At 36.0% G+C, this 17782-nt stretch overlaps 2 protein-coding genes across 2 annotated transcripts in view; one reads left to right on the top strand and one right to left on the bottom strand.

Moving 5' to 3' along the window:
• Positions 1-14317, top strand: part of LCORL (ligand dependent nuclear receptor corepressor like) — a 151789-nt gene extending 137472 nt beyond the window's left edge. The window contains exon 11 of the mRNA XM_077750465.1: positions 14010-14317. Within this exon, the coding sequence (XP_077606591.1) occupies positions 14010-14190 (181 nt within the window). The 3' untranslated portion in view covers positions 14191-14317. The remainder of the gene's footprint in view (positions 1-14009) is intronic.
• A 1006-nt stretch (positions 14318-15323) lies between these two features.
• Positions 15324-17782, bottom strand: part of NCAPG (non-SMC condensin I complex subunit G) — a 44980-nt gene continuing 42521 nt past the window's right edge. The window contains exon 21 of the mRNA XM_077750420.1: positions 15324-16837. Coding sequence (XP_077606546.1) covers positions 16714-16837 — 124 coding nt within the window. The 3' untranslated portion in view covers positions 15324-16713. The remainder of the gene's footprint in view (positions 16838-17782) is intronic.

The following is a 17782-nucleotide window of genomic DNA, read 5'->3' as shown; positions in this document are numbered from 1 at the left end:
TTAGGAATTTGGAATTCTTGGTTGAGCTACGCTAGCTTCCATTTTTCTCCCTCATTTTTCCTGGTCAGTAAACACTTTTCTTTGTAGTGGAGCTGAGCATTCTGTGATTATAATGTTAAGTCTATTGAATTCACCTGTTGTTTAAGGGGGAGGGCGGGGGCGGCAGAGTAGGTGTCTGAATGTTTCATCCTGCCAGTTTTTTTTTCTTGAATTTGTTTAATTTAAATAAGACCTTGGCTTAATTTTCCTACCCCACCCCCACCCCCATTCCGATTCCAGGCAACCTGGAAAATTCATTTGCTTGCTACTTTGATTCTGTACATAGAAACAGAAAGCTGGATAGACTCCATTAATTTATTCTTTGAAAAACATCTCCTATGTGCCGGGCAATATGCTAGGCTATGTATAGGCTGTATATATAGGATATAGTGGGGGAGACAAAACCAGGTATTGTTCTGCCCTCATGGTACAAGTTTATTAGGAGAGGCAGACATTGAGTAAATAGTTACACAAATTTTACAAGTTCATAACTGTAGGTGGTACAATAAGAATTCCTTATAGGGATATCAAGCCAGGTAAATGGGGAAGACTTGTGTAAGGAAATGACCATCAAACTGAACTGTGAAAAGTGAGTAGGAATTAACGAGGCCAGGTAGCAGACAACTGGGCGGGGAGAACTGACTTTCAGGAAGAGTTGCATGTGGAAAAGGTGCAGCATGGTGTTCTTTACAGGTAAGACAATGACCGGTATGCCTTGAGTCAAAAGAAAAAGGAGGAACATGGTATCAGGTGTGAAGATAGAGGAGTAAGTGAAGGATAGACCATGTAGGTTCTCATAAGTCATGTTTATGTAATTTCAATAGCTTCCCATTGCTCTTACAGTAGAGATTTAAATTGGGAGTGGATGGGGAAGGTATATGACATCATCAGATTCTCCTTCCTAAAGGATCTGACCGCCTTGTCGAAAATGAATGGTAGAGTGCAAGAGTGAAGTCATAGACCATTATGGGGTCCTAATGATAACTGTGCTACTTTAAAACAATGCTTTACAAACTTTAGTGTGCATCAGAATCACCAGGAGGACTTATTAAAAAAGAAATGGTTAGGCTCCAAGCACTTTCTGTTTCAGTAGTTTACGGTGTGGGGCCCAAGTGATGCTTATGTTGCTGACCCAAGGACCACACTTTGAGAGCCATTGGTATAGAGTGTAGAGTGTTGTGGTAGAAGGAAGATTAATTCCTTACTAATATAATCATTATGTTGTAAATTTCCCTCTAAATACCACTTTAGCTATATCCCACAAATTCTCTCTGCTCTGTTTTCACTCCCATTAAATTAGAAATATTTTCTAATTTCCCTTGTAGTTTCTTGTTTAACCCATGGATTACTTAGAGATGTATTGTTCAGTTTCCAAATATTTGAGGATTTTCCAGATACCTTTCTCTTACTTATTTCTAGTTTGATTCTGCTATGCTTGTAAAATATATTTTGTATTATTTTAATTCTTTAGAATTTATTGAGATCTGTTTTATGATCCAGAGTCTATCCAAATCTACTTTAATAACTGTTCTCTGTGTTCTTGAAAATAATGTACATTCTGCTGCGGCTGGGTGGTGTCCCCTTTCAGCAGGTTGATAGTGCTGTTCAATTCTTTTACATCCTTCTGAGGTTCAGTCTACTTCTATTTATTCTTGAGAGAAGTGTTTTGAAATCTGCACCTATGATTCTAGATTTTCCTATTTTAGTTCTGTCAGGTTTTGCATCATGTATTTTGAAGCTCTGGTATTTGGTGCATATACATTTGGGATTTTTATGTACTTTTGATGAATTTACTCCTTTATTCCTTGGTCTGAAATCTTTTTTTGTCTGATAGCCATGCCAGCCTCCTTTTCCCTAGTTTTAACATGGTATATCTTTTCCCACACTTTTATTTCTAACATATATGTCTCTAGAGTGAGTTTCTTTGAGGCAGCATATACTTGAGGCTTGCTTTCTCATTCAGTCTGACGATCTCTGCCTTTTAATAGACCATTTTCCATTTCATGTGATCTTTGATGTGGTTTAGTTAGCCAACTTTCTACTTTTTTAAAAAATTCAGTTTAATTGACATACAACATATTAGTTTCAGGTGTACAACATAATGATTTGCTACTTGTATATAGTGAAGTGATCACCACAATAAGTCTAGTTAACATTTGTCACCATAGTTACAATTTTTTTCTTGTAATGAAAACTTTTACAATCTATTCTTTAAGCAAGTTTCAAATATGCAAAACAGTATTAATTACAGCCACCATGTATACATTACACCCTCATGACTTATTTTTGTTATAACTAGAAGTTTATACCTTTTGACCCACTTTACCCATTTTGCTCTCACCTCAGGCATCTACCAGTCTCCTTTCTGTTTCTATGAGCTTGGTTGATTTTGGTTTTTGTTATTTTAGATTCTCCGTATAAGTGAGATCATCTGGTATTTGTCTTCCTCTGACTTAATTCACTTGGCATAATGCCATCAGTGTCCATTCATGTTGTCACAAGTGGCATGATTTCCTTACTTTTTGGGTAATATTTCAGTGTGTGTGTTTGTGTGTGTGTGTGTGAGAGAGAGAGAGAGAGAGAGAGAGAGAGGAAGAGAGACATTCTCTTTACCCATTCATCCATTGATAGCCTCTTAAGTTGTTTCCATATCTTGGTTATTGTAATTGATGCTGCAATGAACCTGATGGGGAGTGCATATTATCTTTTCAAGTTATTTTCATTTTTTGGATAAACATCCAGAAATGGAGTTGCTGGATCATATGGGAGTTCTATTCTTAATTTTTTGAGGAACATCCATACTATTCTCTATAGTGGGTATGCCAATTTACATTCCCGCTGATAGTACACACGTTTGCCTTTTCTCCAAATCTTCACCAATACTAGTTATTTCTTGTCTTTTTGGTAATAGTTATCCAACTTTCTATTTTCTATTTGTCTCATCTATTATTTACTTTTCTCTTTTCCTGCCTTCTTTTGGACAAGTTGAGTGTATTTTATTATTCTATTTAATCTCTTAGTTTTTAGGCAGTACTTGCTGTCAGGTTTACCCTATATATCATTAATATAAACTACATTCAGATAATGTTATAATTTCATGTATAATCTTAAGAACTGTACAGTACATTTGCATTTTCTCCCTCCAAACCTTTGTGCTATTATTATTCTCATAGTTGTGCTTCTGTAAATGTTATAATCCTTTCAATATATTGTTACTATTTTCCCTCTGTACACTTATTCAAAGAGATTTTCAAAATAGGAAAAGTATTTTCTCTGTGAATTTTCCATTTCTGGTGCTTTTCATTCTTTTGTACAAATCCAGGATTCTATGTGATAACATTTTACTTCTGCCTGAATAACTTCCTTTAGCAATTCTTGTAGTGGGGGCTTGCTGTTTATTAATTCACTCAGCTCTGCCTTTTTATGTCTGAAAAAGTCTTTATTCCACTTTTTTGTCACTTTTGTTTTTGCAAGATATTTTAGCTGAATATGAAATTCAGATGTGACCATATATTTCTTTTAGTACTTTGAAGACATTCCTCCACTGTCCTTTAGTTTGCATTGTTTCTGAAGAAAAGTCTGCTGTCATTCTTATATTTCCTACTCTACTGTTTTTTGCTTTAGTTGTTTGTAAGATTTTATCACTGGCTGGGGCGTCTGGGTGGCTCAGTCGGTTAAGCATCTGACTTTGGGTCAGGTCATGAACTCGTGGTTCATGGGTTCGAGCCCCACGTCAGGCTCTGTGCTGACAACTAGCTCAGAGCCTGGAGCCTGTCTTCAGATTCTGTATCTCCCTCTCTCTCTGACCCTCCCCTGCTTACGCTGTCTCTCTCTTCCTCTCCCTCAAAAATAAATAAAACATTAAAAAAAATATTTTATCACTGGTTATCAGCAATTTGATTATAAACGGATTTGGCATTGTTGCCTTATGTTTTTTTCTGTCTGGAGTTTTTTTTTTTTTTAATAACTACTTGGATATAGTTTAGTTTTTATCATATTTGGAAATCTTTCAGCCATATTTTCTTCAAATATGTTTTTATCCCCCTTGTTTCTACTTTTGGGATTCCAATCACATATGTTATGTCATACAGATCACTGACACCTTCTCATTTTTGTTAATTTTTTTAAGTTTATTTATTTTGAGAGAGTATGTGGGAGGAGCAGAAAGAGGGAGGGAGAGAGACAGAGACAGAGAGAGAGAGAGAGAGTCCCAATCCTTACTGTCAGCAGAGCCTGATGAGGGGCTCAAGCTCACAAACCATGAGATCATGACCTGAGCCGAAACCAGGACTGAGCTACCCAGGCACCCCTTTGTTCATTTTTTTTCTGTTTCATTTTGGATTATGCTATTTCTGTGTTTTTAAGTTTGATAGCCTTTTCTTTGGATTGTCTAATCTGCTGTTAATAACACCCAGGATATTTTCATTTCAGAAATTGTATTTTTATCTCCAGAGGTTTAAATTTAGTCTTCTTTGTATCTACTATATTTCTCCTCATGCTCATGCTTTCCTCAGCTTCTTGAATGGATGGAGTATATTTTAAATACCTACATTTACATCCTTGTGTGCTTTTACGATCTGTATTATCTATCAGTTCCTACCGATTGATTTTTCTCTTCATTTTGGATAATTTCCTGTTTTGTACATGCCTGGTAATTTGGGATTGGATGCTACACATTGTCGATTTTACACTGTATGCTGGGTTGTTTTTACAATGCCTTCAATGTTTTGGGGCTCAGTTCTGAGACACCATGAACTTATTAAGAAAAATCTTTATCCTTTCATATCTTGCTTTTGGGCATTGATTTTGGACATTTTGGATTGTCATACTTAGTGAGTAGAGGCCACTGATTCTGCTAAACATTCTATAGTGCATAATAAGACAGCTCCCCACAAAAAAAAAAAAAAAAAAAAAAAATCACTTGGCTCCAAATGTCATTTGTGCTGAGGTTCAGAAATCCTGCTCTAGGGCTAATTTTACCCCCACTAGTGAGGCACTACTGATACCTATTTAATACCATATAAGGAGATTTATCCATTCTTGCTGATGGGAACACAAATTATATCCAGTCCTATATGGCCTCTAAGGATTTTCCACCTAGTCCTTCTCACTGGTCTTTTTCACAGCCTCAGGAAATATTCATCCACTGATCAGTATTTATCTGCATATATATTCCAGGGAAACCAATGCAGATCTCTGGCACCGTCAATGCAACTCTGTCTCCTGTTATTTGCCCCACAGATTCTAGTTGCCTTGGTCTCCCTCACCTCCAGACTTTGTCCTCTCATCTCAGGAAGACTTGCTTTGGATTCCTCTTACTATACTGTAGACCGGAAACTATCCAGGCAGTGAGCCAGAGCAAGTGTTATGACTTACCTACCTTTGTTTCCTTCTTTCAGGGATCACTATCATCCTGTACTTTCTTTCATCTTTGAATATTTCATATATTTTTGTCTATTTTTTTAAGTTGTGTAAATGAGAAGGTAAATCTGATTCCTGTTACTTCATCATGGCAAGAAGCAGAAGCCCTAGATTTATTCTTTTGACAGATATTTATCCAGCTTCTATATGCATGGTGCTGGAAATAATATGTTGAACAAGACCAATATGTTGTACTCTCATCAAACTTGTATTTTAATGGGAGAGAAGAAAAACATAAGCAATTTAAGTTCTGTGTTAATGAAATTAGATGATATAGGGAGTTTCTAAGGGTAGTTACTTTACGCTGAGTACACAGGGAAATCCTTTCTGAAGAAGTAATGAGTGAACTGTGGGAAGAGTTGAGATGTTTGAGAGATCATTGGTAACTGAAACTGAGTATGGATGAGAACACCTCAATAGAGATTATAGAAGAAGAAGAAGAAGAAGGAGAAGAAGAAGAAAAGGAAGTCTGGGACTTAGCCTTGAGAAATTCTAAGCCATCCAAAAGTAGGATGACTTGTAGTAAAAGGAAGAGGAAAAAGAAAGCCAGTATTGTGTTTTGTATCAAAATCCAAGAAAACTGAGTTTCAAGAAAGAGGTTTACTCTTCTCAGGCTGCCGTAACAAAATGCCATAGACTGCGTAGCTTAAAACAGATTTGTTTTCTCACCGTTCTGGAGGCTAGAAAGTCTAAGATCAAAGTCTGGAGGGTTCAGTTTCTGGTGAGGTCTCTCTTGCTGGTTTGCAAATGGCTACTTTCCCAGTCTCTGGTGTCTTTTCCTCTTATGGGGACAACAAGCCCATCAGATTAGGACTCAGATTGTGATCTCATTTTACCTTAGTTACCTCCTAAAGGCCCTATATTTCTTAAGGGGGTTGGGGCTTCAACATATGAGTCTGGAGGGTATATAGTTCAGTCGATAGCAGAGGAAATGGCCATTAGTGTTGAATGTTGTTAGGAAGGCAAAATAGTTGAAAATTAAACATCATTCATTAGACTTATCAATTCATTGGTGACTTTAGTAGGTGTTTTTGTGGAGTGAAAAGCCTAGAAGCCAGACTGGAGTCGGTTAAGAATAGGAGACAAGAAAATGGTGATAGCAAGTATAGGATAACTCATTAAAGTAATCTAGCTCTAAAAATGTTAACTTGAGGAAAAGAAAAGATTAAGTGAAGTTTTGTTTTTTAAGACTTGCACTTGTTTAAACATCATTATCTATTGCCACAATAATGCTATATTACAAGCTACCCCCAAAACTAACTGCCTTAAAGTAAAGAAGCACTTACTACACTTATATATATGTGACTGGCAAATGAGGCTAAGAGGTTCTTTTGATTTTGGCTAGGCTCCCTCACGTGTCTTTGTATGAGCTGCCTAACAGGTGCATCACCTTAGACCAGCTTCACACCTCCCATGCACCCCACAGGCCGGCCCAGGCATTGCTCTCATGGTAAAAGCAGAGGTATATGAGGGAGCATACGTAAATGACCAAGTAGTTTCTCACGCTTCAGCTTGCACTGGCCTCAGCCAGTTTACAGTTCATACTTGCTAACATCCTATTGGCCCAAGCAAGTCACATGGATGAGGCCAGAATGAGAGGACATTGCAAAATGATAGAGCACCCAGGGATGGGTGAAGAATTTGGGCTCTGAATGCAATTAATCTGCCACAGATGGTATATTTAAAAAAAAAAAAAAAAAAGGAAGGGATCATTGATTATGACCATTGTTAAGTTTCTCAGAAGGCAGATGTGAACAGGGTCCAAAATCATTCTGTCATGTCAGGCTCTGCAATCTTTCAGTTAGTTGTTTGGCATTATTTTAGTATAATAACTGCTAATTGCTTTTAGTATCATAGTAATTTAGTACTAAAATTTCCCATTTTATTTTTATGAATGTATATAAATCACATTTGTGTATTTATTGAATATCTGAATACCTATTATATGTAAGATACTGCTTTAGGCACAGCTGTGTTATACTGATTTAATATACAAGTTAATTAAGAAATTTGGGTAAATGTTTTGTCCTTACATGGCCAATGATCACTTCGAAATCACAAAGCAGTGCAAACTATGTTCATTGGTTTCTGAAGAGAATTGCTTTTGTGCCTTTGATCTGATTATAATTTCCTTCATTCTATTCAACTAAAAATTCAGGTAGACCTATTTCTCAGGAGAAACTATTCTTTTTATTCTAGATGTTTCCTTATGAATCTCCAGTAATGGTTTGTTCTAATTATCATGATAACACTAGTTAAGCACATAGTATGCTAATCTTTATATTAAAAAAGTAATTCTCCTAAAATTGGCTGGAGTAAATTGCAAATCTAGGATTCTAATTCAAGAATATGAGACTTCAAAGTCTTACTCTTAACCACCAGGTTCTTCTGTTCCTTCAAATAACCACATCAAATAATCAAAAGCAAGTCAGAAAAAATGTCTGACTTAAAATCAACCACTTAACAATCTACCAAGGCCTTTAAATTCTTCAATATTCTACCAAAGAGAAATTTTACTCTTAATTCTTTAAAAACAAACATTCTGTACAACTTAACGCTTACAGAGTTTGTCAGCAAAAAAAAAAAAAAGGATTTACTCATACCTTTGACCTCATGGTCCACTGGTAGACCATGTTTAAGTGGCTAGATCCCTATGGCTCTTAATTTGAACCTCCAACCCCCTACCCCCACTTTAAGCCCAGAGATTTTATATTCAATGGTTGTACTATTGCAGAAACAAATCATACACATATCTGTCACCTTTTATCCCACACATATCTTTTGACTTTTTGTTAGTTGTACTAATATTAGCATTTATTGGGTCCTTACTCTGTGTCCAGCCAGGCATTTTACATGCCCTCTCTATGCCAGCTGCTTATATAAGCTCATTCAATAATCACATCACTTTCCAGTTAAATTGAAGCTTAGAGGTTAGGGAATATACACTTAGCAGGTGAGTGATTTGATTTGGAATCAGAACTTAGGCTCTACAAAGCCTCCCTCTCTCCCAGTTTACTAAAATCCTTATCCCTTTAGATCTATTTTAAATGACTTTTCCTCAGTCTCCCCACTGCTGGGATTAATTTCCCGTCCCTGTAATCCCTTAGTCTTTAGTTACATCTTCTGTATTTACTGCATACTGCTTTTTATTCCAGTAATTCATGAATACTTCTCCCTTCTGCCTCCTTACCGAACTGGAAAACCCTTGAAGATAGACACCATCACATTATTCTATATTCTTAATATACTAGGTAGGTATTGGTTAAGGATTTGAGGGAAGAACGTATGAATTCTAGCTTCAGTAATCAGTAGACCAGCTCCTCAAAGAACTGAAACATTCTGATACATGGGAAAATCCTGTGTTGGCCTCCTGAAACACTAGAATTATCAAATTTAGAGTCTAGTAGACCAAAGATTTCATTTTTCTAACTCCTTACTACATCAGAAATATGGGAGCACACTTGATGACTTCAGAAAAGTTCTCTGATCTAGTTTTGCACATTTAACAACCCTACTGTATTCGGATAGATTTGTGGAGAATCAGGCTCAGGGTATAGCTATAATAGCTATTCAGTAAATTTTTACCGACTTAACATTAGATGACATCATTTCCAGAGGAAATAACCAGTCATTCAGAATTTGGAGTTAAAACAAATGAATTCAAAGTCAATAGTTTCATGTACATTATAGTAACTGTTCAAATTTCAAATCCTATACCAGAATTCAGTTTATCCATGCATACAGCTGACTTTTCTCCTTTCGAAAAGATGAACTTATTTCTTGAAACTCTTAACCTAAAGAATACTCTTATGGTAGCTATCAAAACACATGTCTGTGCCCTTACATATTTTCTTTTACCTTGAGAAACTGAAAGATGTAACAGCTCCTCATTTAAATATGAGGAAACTTCATGCTCTAAATATAGAACTTTCTAGATACAGTTAATGGCTCTAGGCCTCCAGGATGTCTTTTTGTCTGAAATCTGTAGACCAAACACATCTACAGACCAAACAATATGTTAAGTGTTCTGAAGAAATAGGTAAATGGGTATTAACATGAAGGCAGAATCATGACAAAATTGTAACTCAAGAGTTAGTATGCAAGGTAGAGTGATAGATCCTAGACTCTGAACTTGTCCTTACTAGTTGAGTGAGCTTGATACGTCATTTTACTTCTTTGAGCCTCAGTGGTGGTGGTTAGAACTGAATAAAATATTGTCAGAGAGGTGTTTAGCATAGTGCCTGGCATGTAGCAACTGCTCTAGAAATGATATTTTCAGACCTGGTCTGATCACACTAAAATTTGTTTCCTGTGATTTGGCCAATTTACATTAAAGGTTATAGTCTGTATGACAGAGATGAATTATCCCATATCTCTAGTAAGAAGTAAAACAAGATTGAGTTATTAGAGCTAGATATATTAAAAATTCTTTTTGTTACAATTATCAGTAATCATTAGATGTTTACCTTGAGAAAGAGAGCACGAGCTGGGGGGAGGGGCTGAAAGGGAGAGAGAATCCCAAGCAGGCTCTGCGCCCAGTGCAGAGCCCAACATGGGGCTCATCTCACGAACTGAGATCATGACCTAAGCTGAAATCAAGAGTCAGATGCTTAACTGACTGAGCCACCCAGGCGCCCCAGTAATCATTAATTTAAATCACACATTATAACCATTTGGATTTCCATGACCCACCAGAGATTTTCATCTTTTATACTTCCCGAATGCATATTCTTATAAACTTCCATTCAGTGCTGGAGAGGCTCTATCTGGGGTGGATGAAATTACCCAAGTATTGAAAATAGGCTTAGATGTCTAGATGATCATTTCAGGTGCCCCGTCTTTGTCCTCGTTCACTTCTCACCTACCATCTGTCTTGCTAGTTTGATAGACGCCTTACTTAGGGTGAGTATCTCTCTTCCAGCTTTGGCGCCCATTCACCAAAATACAGTGTTAAGCCTTTGCATTTGTCTATAGCTCCATATGGTTTTTAAATCATGTTAAATGGCACTCCTTAATTAGAACATCAGAAATGTAAAGGTAAGTAGGAAGATGTCGTTTAATTTCTTTTTTTAAAGATAAGGAAAAGGAGACTGAATGAAGCTGTTACTTGTCCAGCATCATGAGGCTGATTATTAATATTCTCAGAACTGGAACCCAGGTCTTTATCTTCCTTCCTCCAGTTCTTTACTTGTAAGAGTACCACTGTATGCGCTACACCATTGCTAAGCTTTCAATAGTATCCTGGATGTGGACACATAAAGCCACTTGATATGATTTAAATGCTGCTGCTTCAACTTTTGAACCATATATGTAAGGCAGAAAAGCCATGAAATAAGATATTGACTTTATCATCTTATGATAAAGAAGCCATGAAATAAGATATTGAATCTATCACCATATAAATCTGATGATCTAAAATTTAGAATGGATTCATGATAAAATCACCATAAGCGGATATAAACAACTAATGAACAAGGCAGGGTAGGCAGAGAAGCGGGAGTGTAAATCACATAGAACAAAAACACTGATCTTAACTACATATCAAAATGGATCATCTCAGAGGACAAAGAACATAGAGAAGGAAAAACAAATGGCTTCTAAATATGAAAATAAGCCGAACCTTCCTCATAAGAGAAGTGCAAATTAAACAACAGCATACCATTTTTTAACCTATTTTTTTACAATGATACTTAGATTTTATTATAAATTATTGGTAAGAAAATGAGGGAAGAAAGACATTTTCACACACTGTTGGTCAGAGTGTAAAATGGCATATTGTCTACAAAGGGTGTTTTGGTAAGATCTATCCAAAATCTTTGACTCGGTTTATCCCACTCCTAGACATCAACCCCCTAGAAACAGTTCAATACATAGACACATACAAGAATACTCAATTTTCCTGTTCAAAACCTACAAAAGAAAAAAAATTTAAAAAGCACATCGAGAAAATTTGGGAGAGGCACCTGGCTGGCTCAGTCAATACAGCATGTGACTCGACTTCGGGGTCAGGAGTTCAAACCCCACATTTGGTGTAGAGATTACTTAAAAAGAGAAACAGTTGAGGAACATGTATTAATCTTTCACTTGGTACAAATGTATATGATTGTACCCTAAACTCCTGGCATTAAACCTAACAAGTCAAATTTTTTAACTTCCAACAATAAAGGAATATTTAAATTCCTCTAGATTACAGATTCTTTGAAAGCATGCACTGTGTACACTTCCACATCTTTGTGTCTCACAAGTGCTTTCTAGTGGATACTCAGTGTTAAATAATTTGGTATAGCAAATGGAATTGAAAAGTGCTTCAGTTCTTACTAAAGATGCAGGTTCTTATATTAGTCTGCATATGTCCGGTTAGAATATTCCGAAAAAGAGCAGGGTTTTTTTTTGTTTTTTTTGTTTTTTCTATACCTTAGTTTTCCCATCTTAAAAACAAGGTATCTAGACAGGTCCCTTCTAGCTTTTATTCTACTGCCTGTTTCTGGCACCTGAAGATATGTTCTTCTACTCTTAGTATTCTTTAGATTGGTTTACTCTCTCTAGTTTACTCAATGTGCCCAAAGTTTGCACACCACTTTATTTTTTAAATGTTTATTTACTTTTGAGAGAGCATATGAGAGCAGAGGGAAGGGTAGAGAGAGAGGAAGACACAGAATCTGAAGCAGGCTCCATTCAGGCTCAGAGCTGTCAGCACAGAGCCTGATGCAGGGCTCAAACTCACAAACCATGAGATCATGACCTGACCCAACGTCAGACGCTTAATCAACTGAGCCACCCAGGTGCCCCTGCACACCACCTAGTTTTAAGTGGGTTTTTATGAATTAAGTATGTCAGTCTATTAGTACTAACATGTAGTTCTTTAACTGGTATTTTCTTCCTGTGATGTGTGTACTTTTGTGTACTCCTGTGGAGTTTGTGTACCCAAATTTGGAGTATACTCTCTAGAAAAGTAAATTTAATATTTTCACAAGTAGTAAAAATAACAGTAATGTAGTTGTTAAACTAGTATTCTGATGAATATACCTTGTCTATCAAATAGCAAACGGCAAAAATTGTTTTTATCACCATGATTTGTTGCTTCATGCCATCATTTACTACTTCTGACATTGATACTTGAAATACTTATCTACCAAGCTGTCTTAAATAATTGTATTTTTATAGCTTGCCCTAGAGTTTCTCAACGAGGCATACATGCACATAATACAAATACAAAGACTGGCAGTCCTTTGTAAGAAGGAAAGACATTACTGCTTTATCTGAGCTTTGCTACCTTGAAAAACAAAAATATCTTGAGGTCCATGAGGCTAGCAGTCTAATAATAGTAACCAGTGCAAATGTTTTCAAAAGTCAGTCAGGATTTCCAGTATGAATGAATATTGGTTATTGGATCTCTTTGTCATATATCAGGCCATGATTTACTTTAAGTACCATCTCATTTATTCACCTCTATGTTTTTTAGATTTTTAAAAGTGATTTTCTATTTGATGAGTAACCTTTTCGGCGACTTGTCATTCTGTTTCATATCTGTAAACTTGAAACTATGTTATTTGGTGGAAGTGGGAGTCCATTTGCCTGAGGAAAGCTCCTGCTATTAAAATATGGCAGAACAGGTTAAATCTGTCTAGTTTACTGAATGGCAAATGAGTAGGTTGTTGAGGTTGCAAGGAGAAATCAGGAAACTACTACGGATGCCTGGAGGCGGCTGCCACTTTTATAACAAGTCACTTAAATACTGCACAGCAGTTCCTTCTTTAGTAATAGGAAAAATCATAAACCTGTGGTTGGAGAAAGCCTAGGAATCATGCGGTCCAACCTAACTAATGTAGAACAAGCTATGAAATCATTTATAAACCTAAGGATTTACATCTGAAAACGTGAATGGATTGTCATTAAGATCTGGGTTTACATGTCCATTATATGTGGACTAGCTTCCCTTTGGACTCTCGATGCTTCTAAAGATTCTCTTTAGAGAGCTAGTAGGTAAGCATAAGGGAAAGAGGAAGGACTTTATTTCCATTGGTCTGGTGACTAACTTCAGGCATATATCTATCTGTACTTGAATCTGAGACTCACTTTTATCATTTATCATGAGACGTGTACCAACATTGCTTGGTTGCTATGAAATTGATGAGATAATCCATGTAAATGTCTCTAGAACATGGTAGGTTTTCAAAGGTTAATTCCTTCTTGTCTCAAAGTGGCTCTGATCCTGGTAAGTTAAAGGACAAATGAAAAGAGCTGAATCCTATCAAGTTCAGTAGGTTAAATGTCCTGAGCATGCTGATGGAATCCATATATACAGTGGTTTTTGTCCAGTGCTATCTGGGTGACCTTGCAAATACCTGGCTTACATATGTAATGTATTCAGTTCAGAAAGGAGGCCAGAGGTGAGGAAAAGAACCAAACTCTGTACTTTCGGAATGATAAAATGCCCTGTCTAACTCTAATGTCTGGAGGTCTAAACAATAAAATGATTGAATTTCTTTTACAAGGTTGATAATTTCTTTGAAATTAAAACTAAAATGCTTTACACTTTTTTTTTCCAGCATGCTACAAATGAAAACTGATGAGAAATTGAATTTGTCCGATGGGAATACAGCAAGTTGCCCTTTGAGCCCCATTAAGATGTGCCTTAATCATCCCATTGAATGGAATCTGAATTTGACAGCAGCATCTCTAGCGAGCTGTACAGTTCATAACCAAAATCTCAAAAGTGAAGAGAAATAGATTACAGTTCTTCTTGCACTCTCATTTTGTACATCAGTATTCCTCCTGCATTTATCTATTGATCTTGAAATATTTCTAGTCCTGTGATGTCTTTATATTAAATCATGAGCATTAATCGTTTTGATTATATTCTTTGTATTTTTTTTTTTTTTATGTTTTACACCGGACCATTGTGGAATTTTGCAGTACAAATGGATTTTGACGTTTCTCTTTTTAATGGTATTTTGTGACTCTTTTATGCCCTAAGTTTAAATACATGATTGTTCCCGGTTTTATTTCTGTACACAAAGTTTTAATATATAACACATTATGTGATTTAGGAGGCTAGTATTGTAAAGAGTTGTGATGATGACCTGACCCATGATATAATAGGTGGATACCAACTACCTCGAAGCAAACTGGTAAAAGGCAAAGGTATCTCTTAGAAGTATATCATCTCTTTCAAAGTTATATATGTATAGAAAAGTTGATCATAGTTTATCATCAAGTAGCATGTTTCCATTCATAGGAGAATTTGAGCTGATCAGTTTTCTCTGTACTTTTAAACCTATAAAATCTATGGGCTGTAAGGTTAATGGCACAATTGCATGTTTACTCTGTAGCAAAGCTGTGCCTCTTACAGACAAGAATACTGTTTGGTGTAAGTTACCAGTTTTGAATGAAAAATGGTAAATGGATTTACATCTATTGATTTTATTGTATTTTAGCCATTTAAGTGTAAAATGTCTTTTAAAATCAGGATAATATTCCTTACCTTTAACTATAATAGTCAAAACCATAGCTTCAGCAATGGCTTATGTGATTGTGTCTAAAACTTGAATAGTAAGAATACTAAAGGTTTGGTGCTTACATTTCTTTTTCCCCATGCCACAGAAAAAAATGCTTTGGTATGGTGGTCGGTGTAAGTATGTAAGAACATGGCTTCTTCCCTTTGAATAGCCTGGCTATAGGGTAAATGGGATTTAGTTTATGGTGTTTCTAAAGACTTTTCCTTATAGAACATTCTGTGTACACTCTAAGTCCTTATTTCCCCCTATACCCCACCCACAAAAATTATTTTTAAAGTGACAGGGATATAACAAAAAGATTTACATAAGGAATCTGAAGCACAGGAAGACACAGAGCCAACAGAATGAAAATCAATCATCTATTTTTTATTGTTTTAGATCACCACCATATCTGCCTTTTCCTTTTGCTTAATAAGCATTCTTACTTTGTAACTTTCAGACTCCTTTTATATTTCTGCGTTTTATAAAGTACATGTATGTATGTAATATAGCAATTTGGTTCTAAAAAGCACAACGATCTTAATTTAGCTCTTAGAACATCACCTTAAAAAATGGCCTATGGTAAATAAACCTTAAAAAGCACAATCATTATTAGAATAGATCCAATGTTTGTTAGGACATTTCTGTTCTGGATAATAAAGAGAAAAGGTAATTATCAGAGAGGTAAGAACATGCGTTTTGCTGGGTGTGTTGCAGAAGGAAAGGGGACTCAGTTCATACACTAAAAGTTCCACAAGTCAGGCAAGTGCCAATTTGAGAAGAAAAATGAAATGGACAGTGACAGAACAAGTACTCATAAAGGACTTCCTGTCACACTTTTCCCACTAGAATTATCTTTTATTATCCACATTATTTTGTTAAGTCCAAAAATATAGAAAGCAACTCCATAATTAATGTGTTAAGTAGGGGCACCCGGGTGACTCAGTAGAGCAGGTGACTCTTGATCTTGGGGTCATGAGTTTGAGCCCCACAATGGGTGCAGAGATTACTTAAAAATATATATATGTGTGTGTATGTGAACATCTCCCTAACCCAAGAAACACCATCACAACCATAAGCAAACTAGGGCTCTCAGATACAAATATTTTAAGAGAAATTACCCATACAGGTAATATTACCAAAATATTTTTAGTGTAAGATACAAATATTTTAAGAAGAGAAATTACCCATACAGGTAGCATTACCAAAATATTTTTAGTGTTAGAATCACAAGACAAAATTATCAGAATAACTGACACAGATGCTGGGTACTTTAGGTTCACTGTACTCATCCTCCCTGAAGGTAAGCTCCGTTGTAGCCAGTTTGTGGTACTTCATTTGCCCTGGAGTTGCCCCGTTATGATGTGTTCTGAAGTGCTCTCGTTGATGTTGGATGCGCCCCATCTAAATCAAAGCTTTCTAAATGCAAGCTACCAGCTAGTTACGCTGAAAAGCTGTCCATGATGCCCTATTAAGCAGAGTTCATAAGCATCGCCTGGAAACCTATTCAAGAAGCAGGTTCCTAAGCCCACCTTAGATTCTGATGAACTCCACGTGACTGATGCAGGTGTCCATGGAGCACACTGACAGGCACAGGCCTAAAGCTTCAGTACAGGCCAAAGTAATATGAAATCTCACAGCACAAATTTCTACATGAGGCCTTTTCTAGTTTTGATACAAGAATAACTATTAAAGCAGAGAACTGAACATAATTTTAAAGTACATGGTTAAAAGGACTTCACCTCCATCATCTCTTCTAACTTATATCTTCATTGAGAAACTGTGCAAGGTTAACTTTACTTTTTTCTAGTGCTGCTGTTTTGGCTCGTCTTGGTAATCGCCTCTTCATTTCTGATTCTGGCTCTGGAACTTCAGGATCACTAAATAGATGTTGAAAATACACCAATTTAAATACAAGCTTTAAAACCACAAGTTTATTTATCAATAAAACTCTTTGCTTCTGTCATTTTATCAGTGTGTAATTGATATCCTGATTTCACTAAGCTTAAAACTAAAGCCAAAAAATCTAATTGGCTATCTCGCCAAGTAAATCATGGGAAACCTAGGTAACTGCTTTTTATATCTATATGGAACCCTGTGTTATAAAGAAAAAACAAATTTTGTAATGAAGCTTGTCATTAAATAGGAACAACTGCCCAAAAGAATTCATAGCGACACAAAGTGAAAAAAACTTTAGGTTCTTTTAATTCAGGCAATAAATTCTTAAAACACTCTGTAAACAGCAAGTTTCCTACAAACATTTTAAATTTAGTCAAAACTTAACCTAAAGGTCTATACTGACAGTATACACATGACAATTTTACCAATGAATAGATGAATTCAAGAGAACTACAAACTTTCAGCTTCCAACAGTGGCTTAATTGGCAGAATCTAAAAATAAACACTATACCACAAATGTATGCAACTCCTAATGATAGAATAATCCTGCTTATAAATGTCAAGAACCCAAATCTAAATCCTAAGAGTTTGCTAATTCAAGATCAGAGCAGTCACACATCCAGTCACATAATCGGAAGTATAAGATGAAAGGACATACTCAAGATGACCAAGGACTATGGGCCATCCCAGCAGGAAAGGCACACAAGCCATGGGAGGTCAAATGCTTTTGATACTGGAATTTGAGACTTGATATTTTATATATATATATAAAATATCAAGTCTAAAATTCATATCTATCTCTCCAAAACCTCATTATTTACAGTTTCCACTGAGTATCTTGTTACAGAGTTTTTCACAGTGGAAGCAAACTACATTTTTTTTCTTTCTCTAGAAAAAAAAAAAAAAAGACAGGCTTATACATTTTC

Source organism: Crocuta crocuta, unplaced genomic scaffold, assembly GCF_008692635.1.
Source record: "Crocuta crocuta isolate KB4526 unplaced genomic scaffold, BGI_CrCroc_1.0 scaffold179, whole genome shotgun sequence".
In the NCBI taxonomy this organism is placed as follows: domain Eukaryota; kingdom Metazoa; phylum Chordata; class Mammalia; order Carnivora; family Hyaenidae; genus Crocuta; species Crocuta crocuta.
Note: the sequence above shows the minus strand (reverse complement) of the source record. Positions and strands in the feature narration are given on the sequence as shown.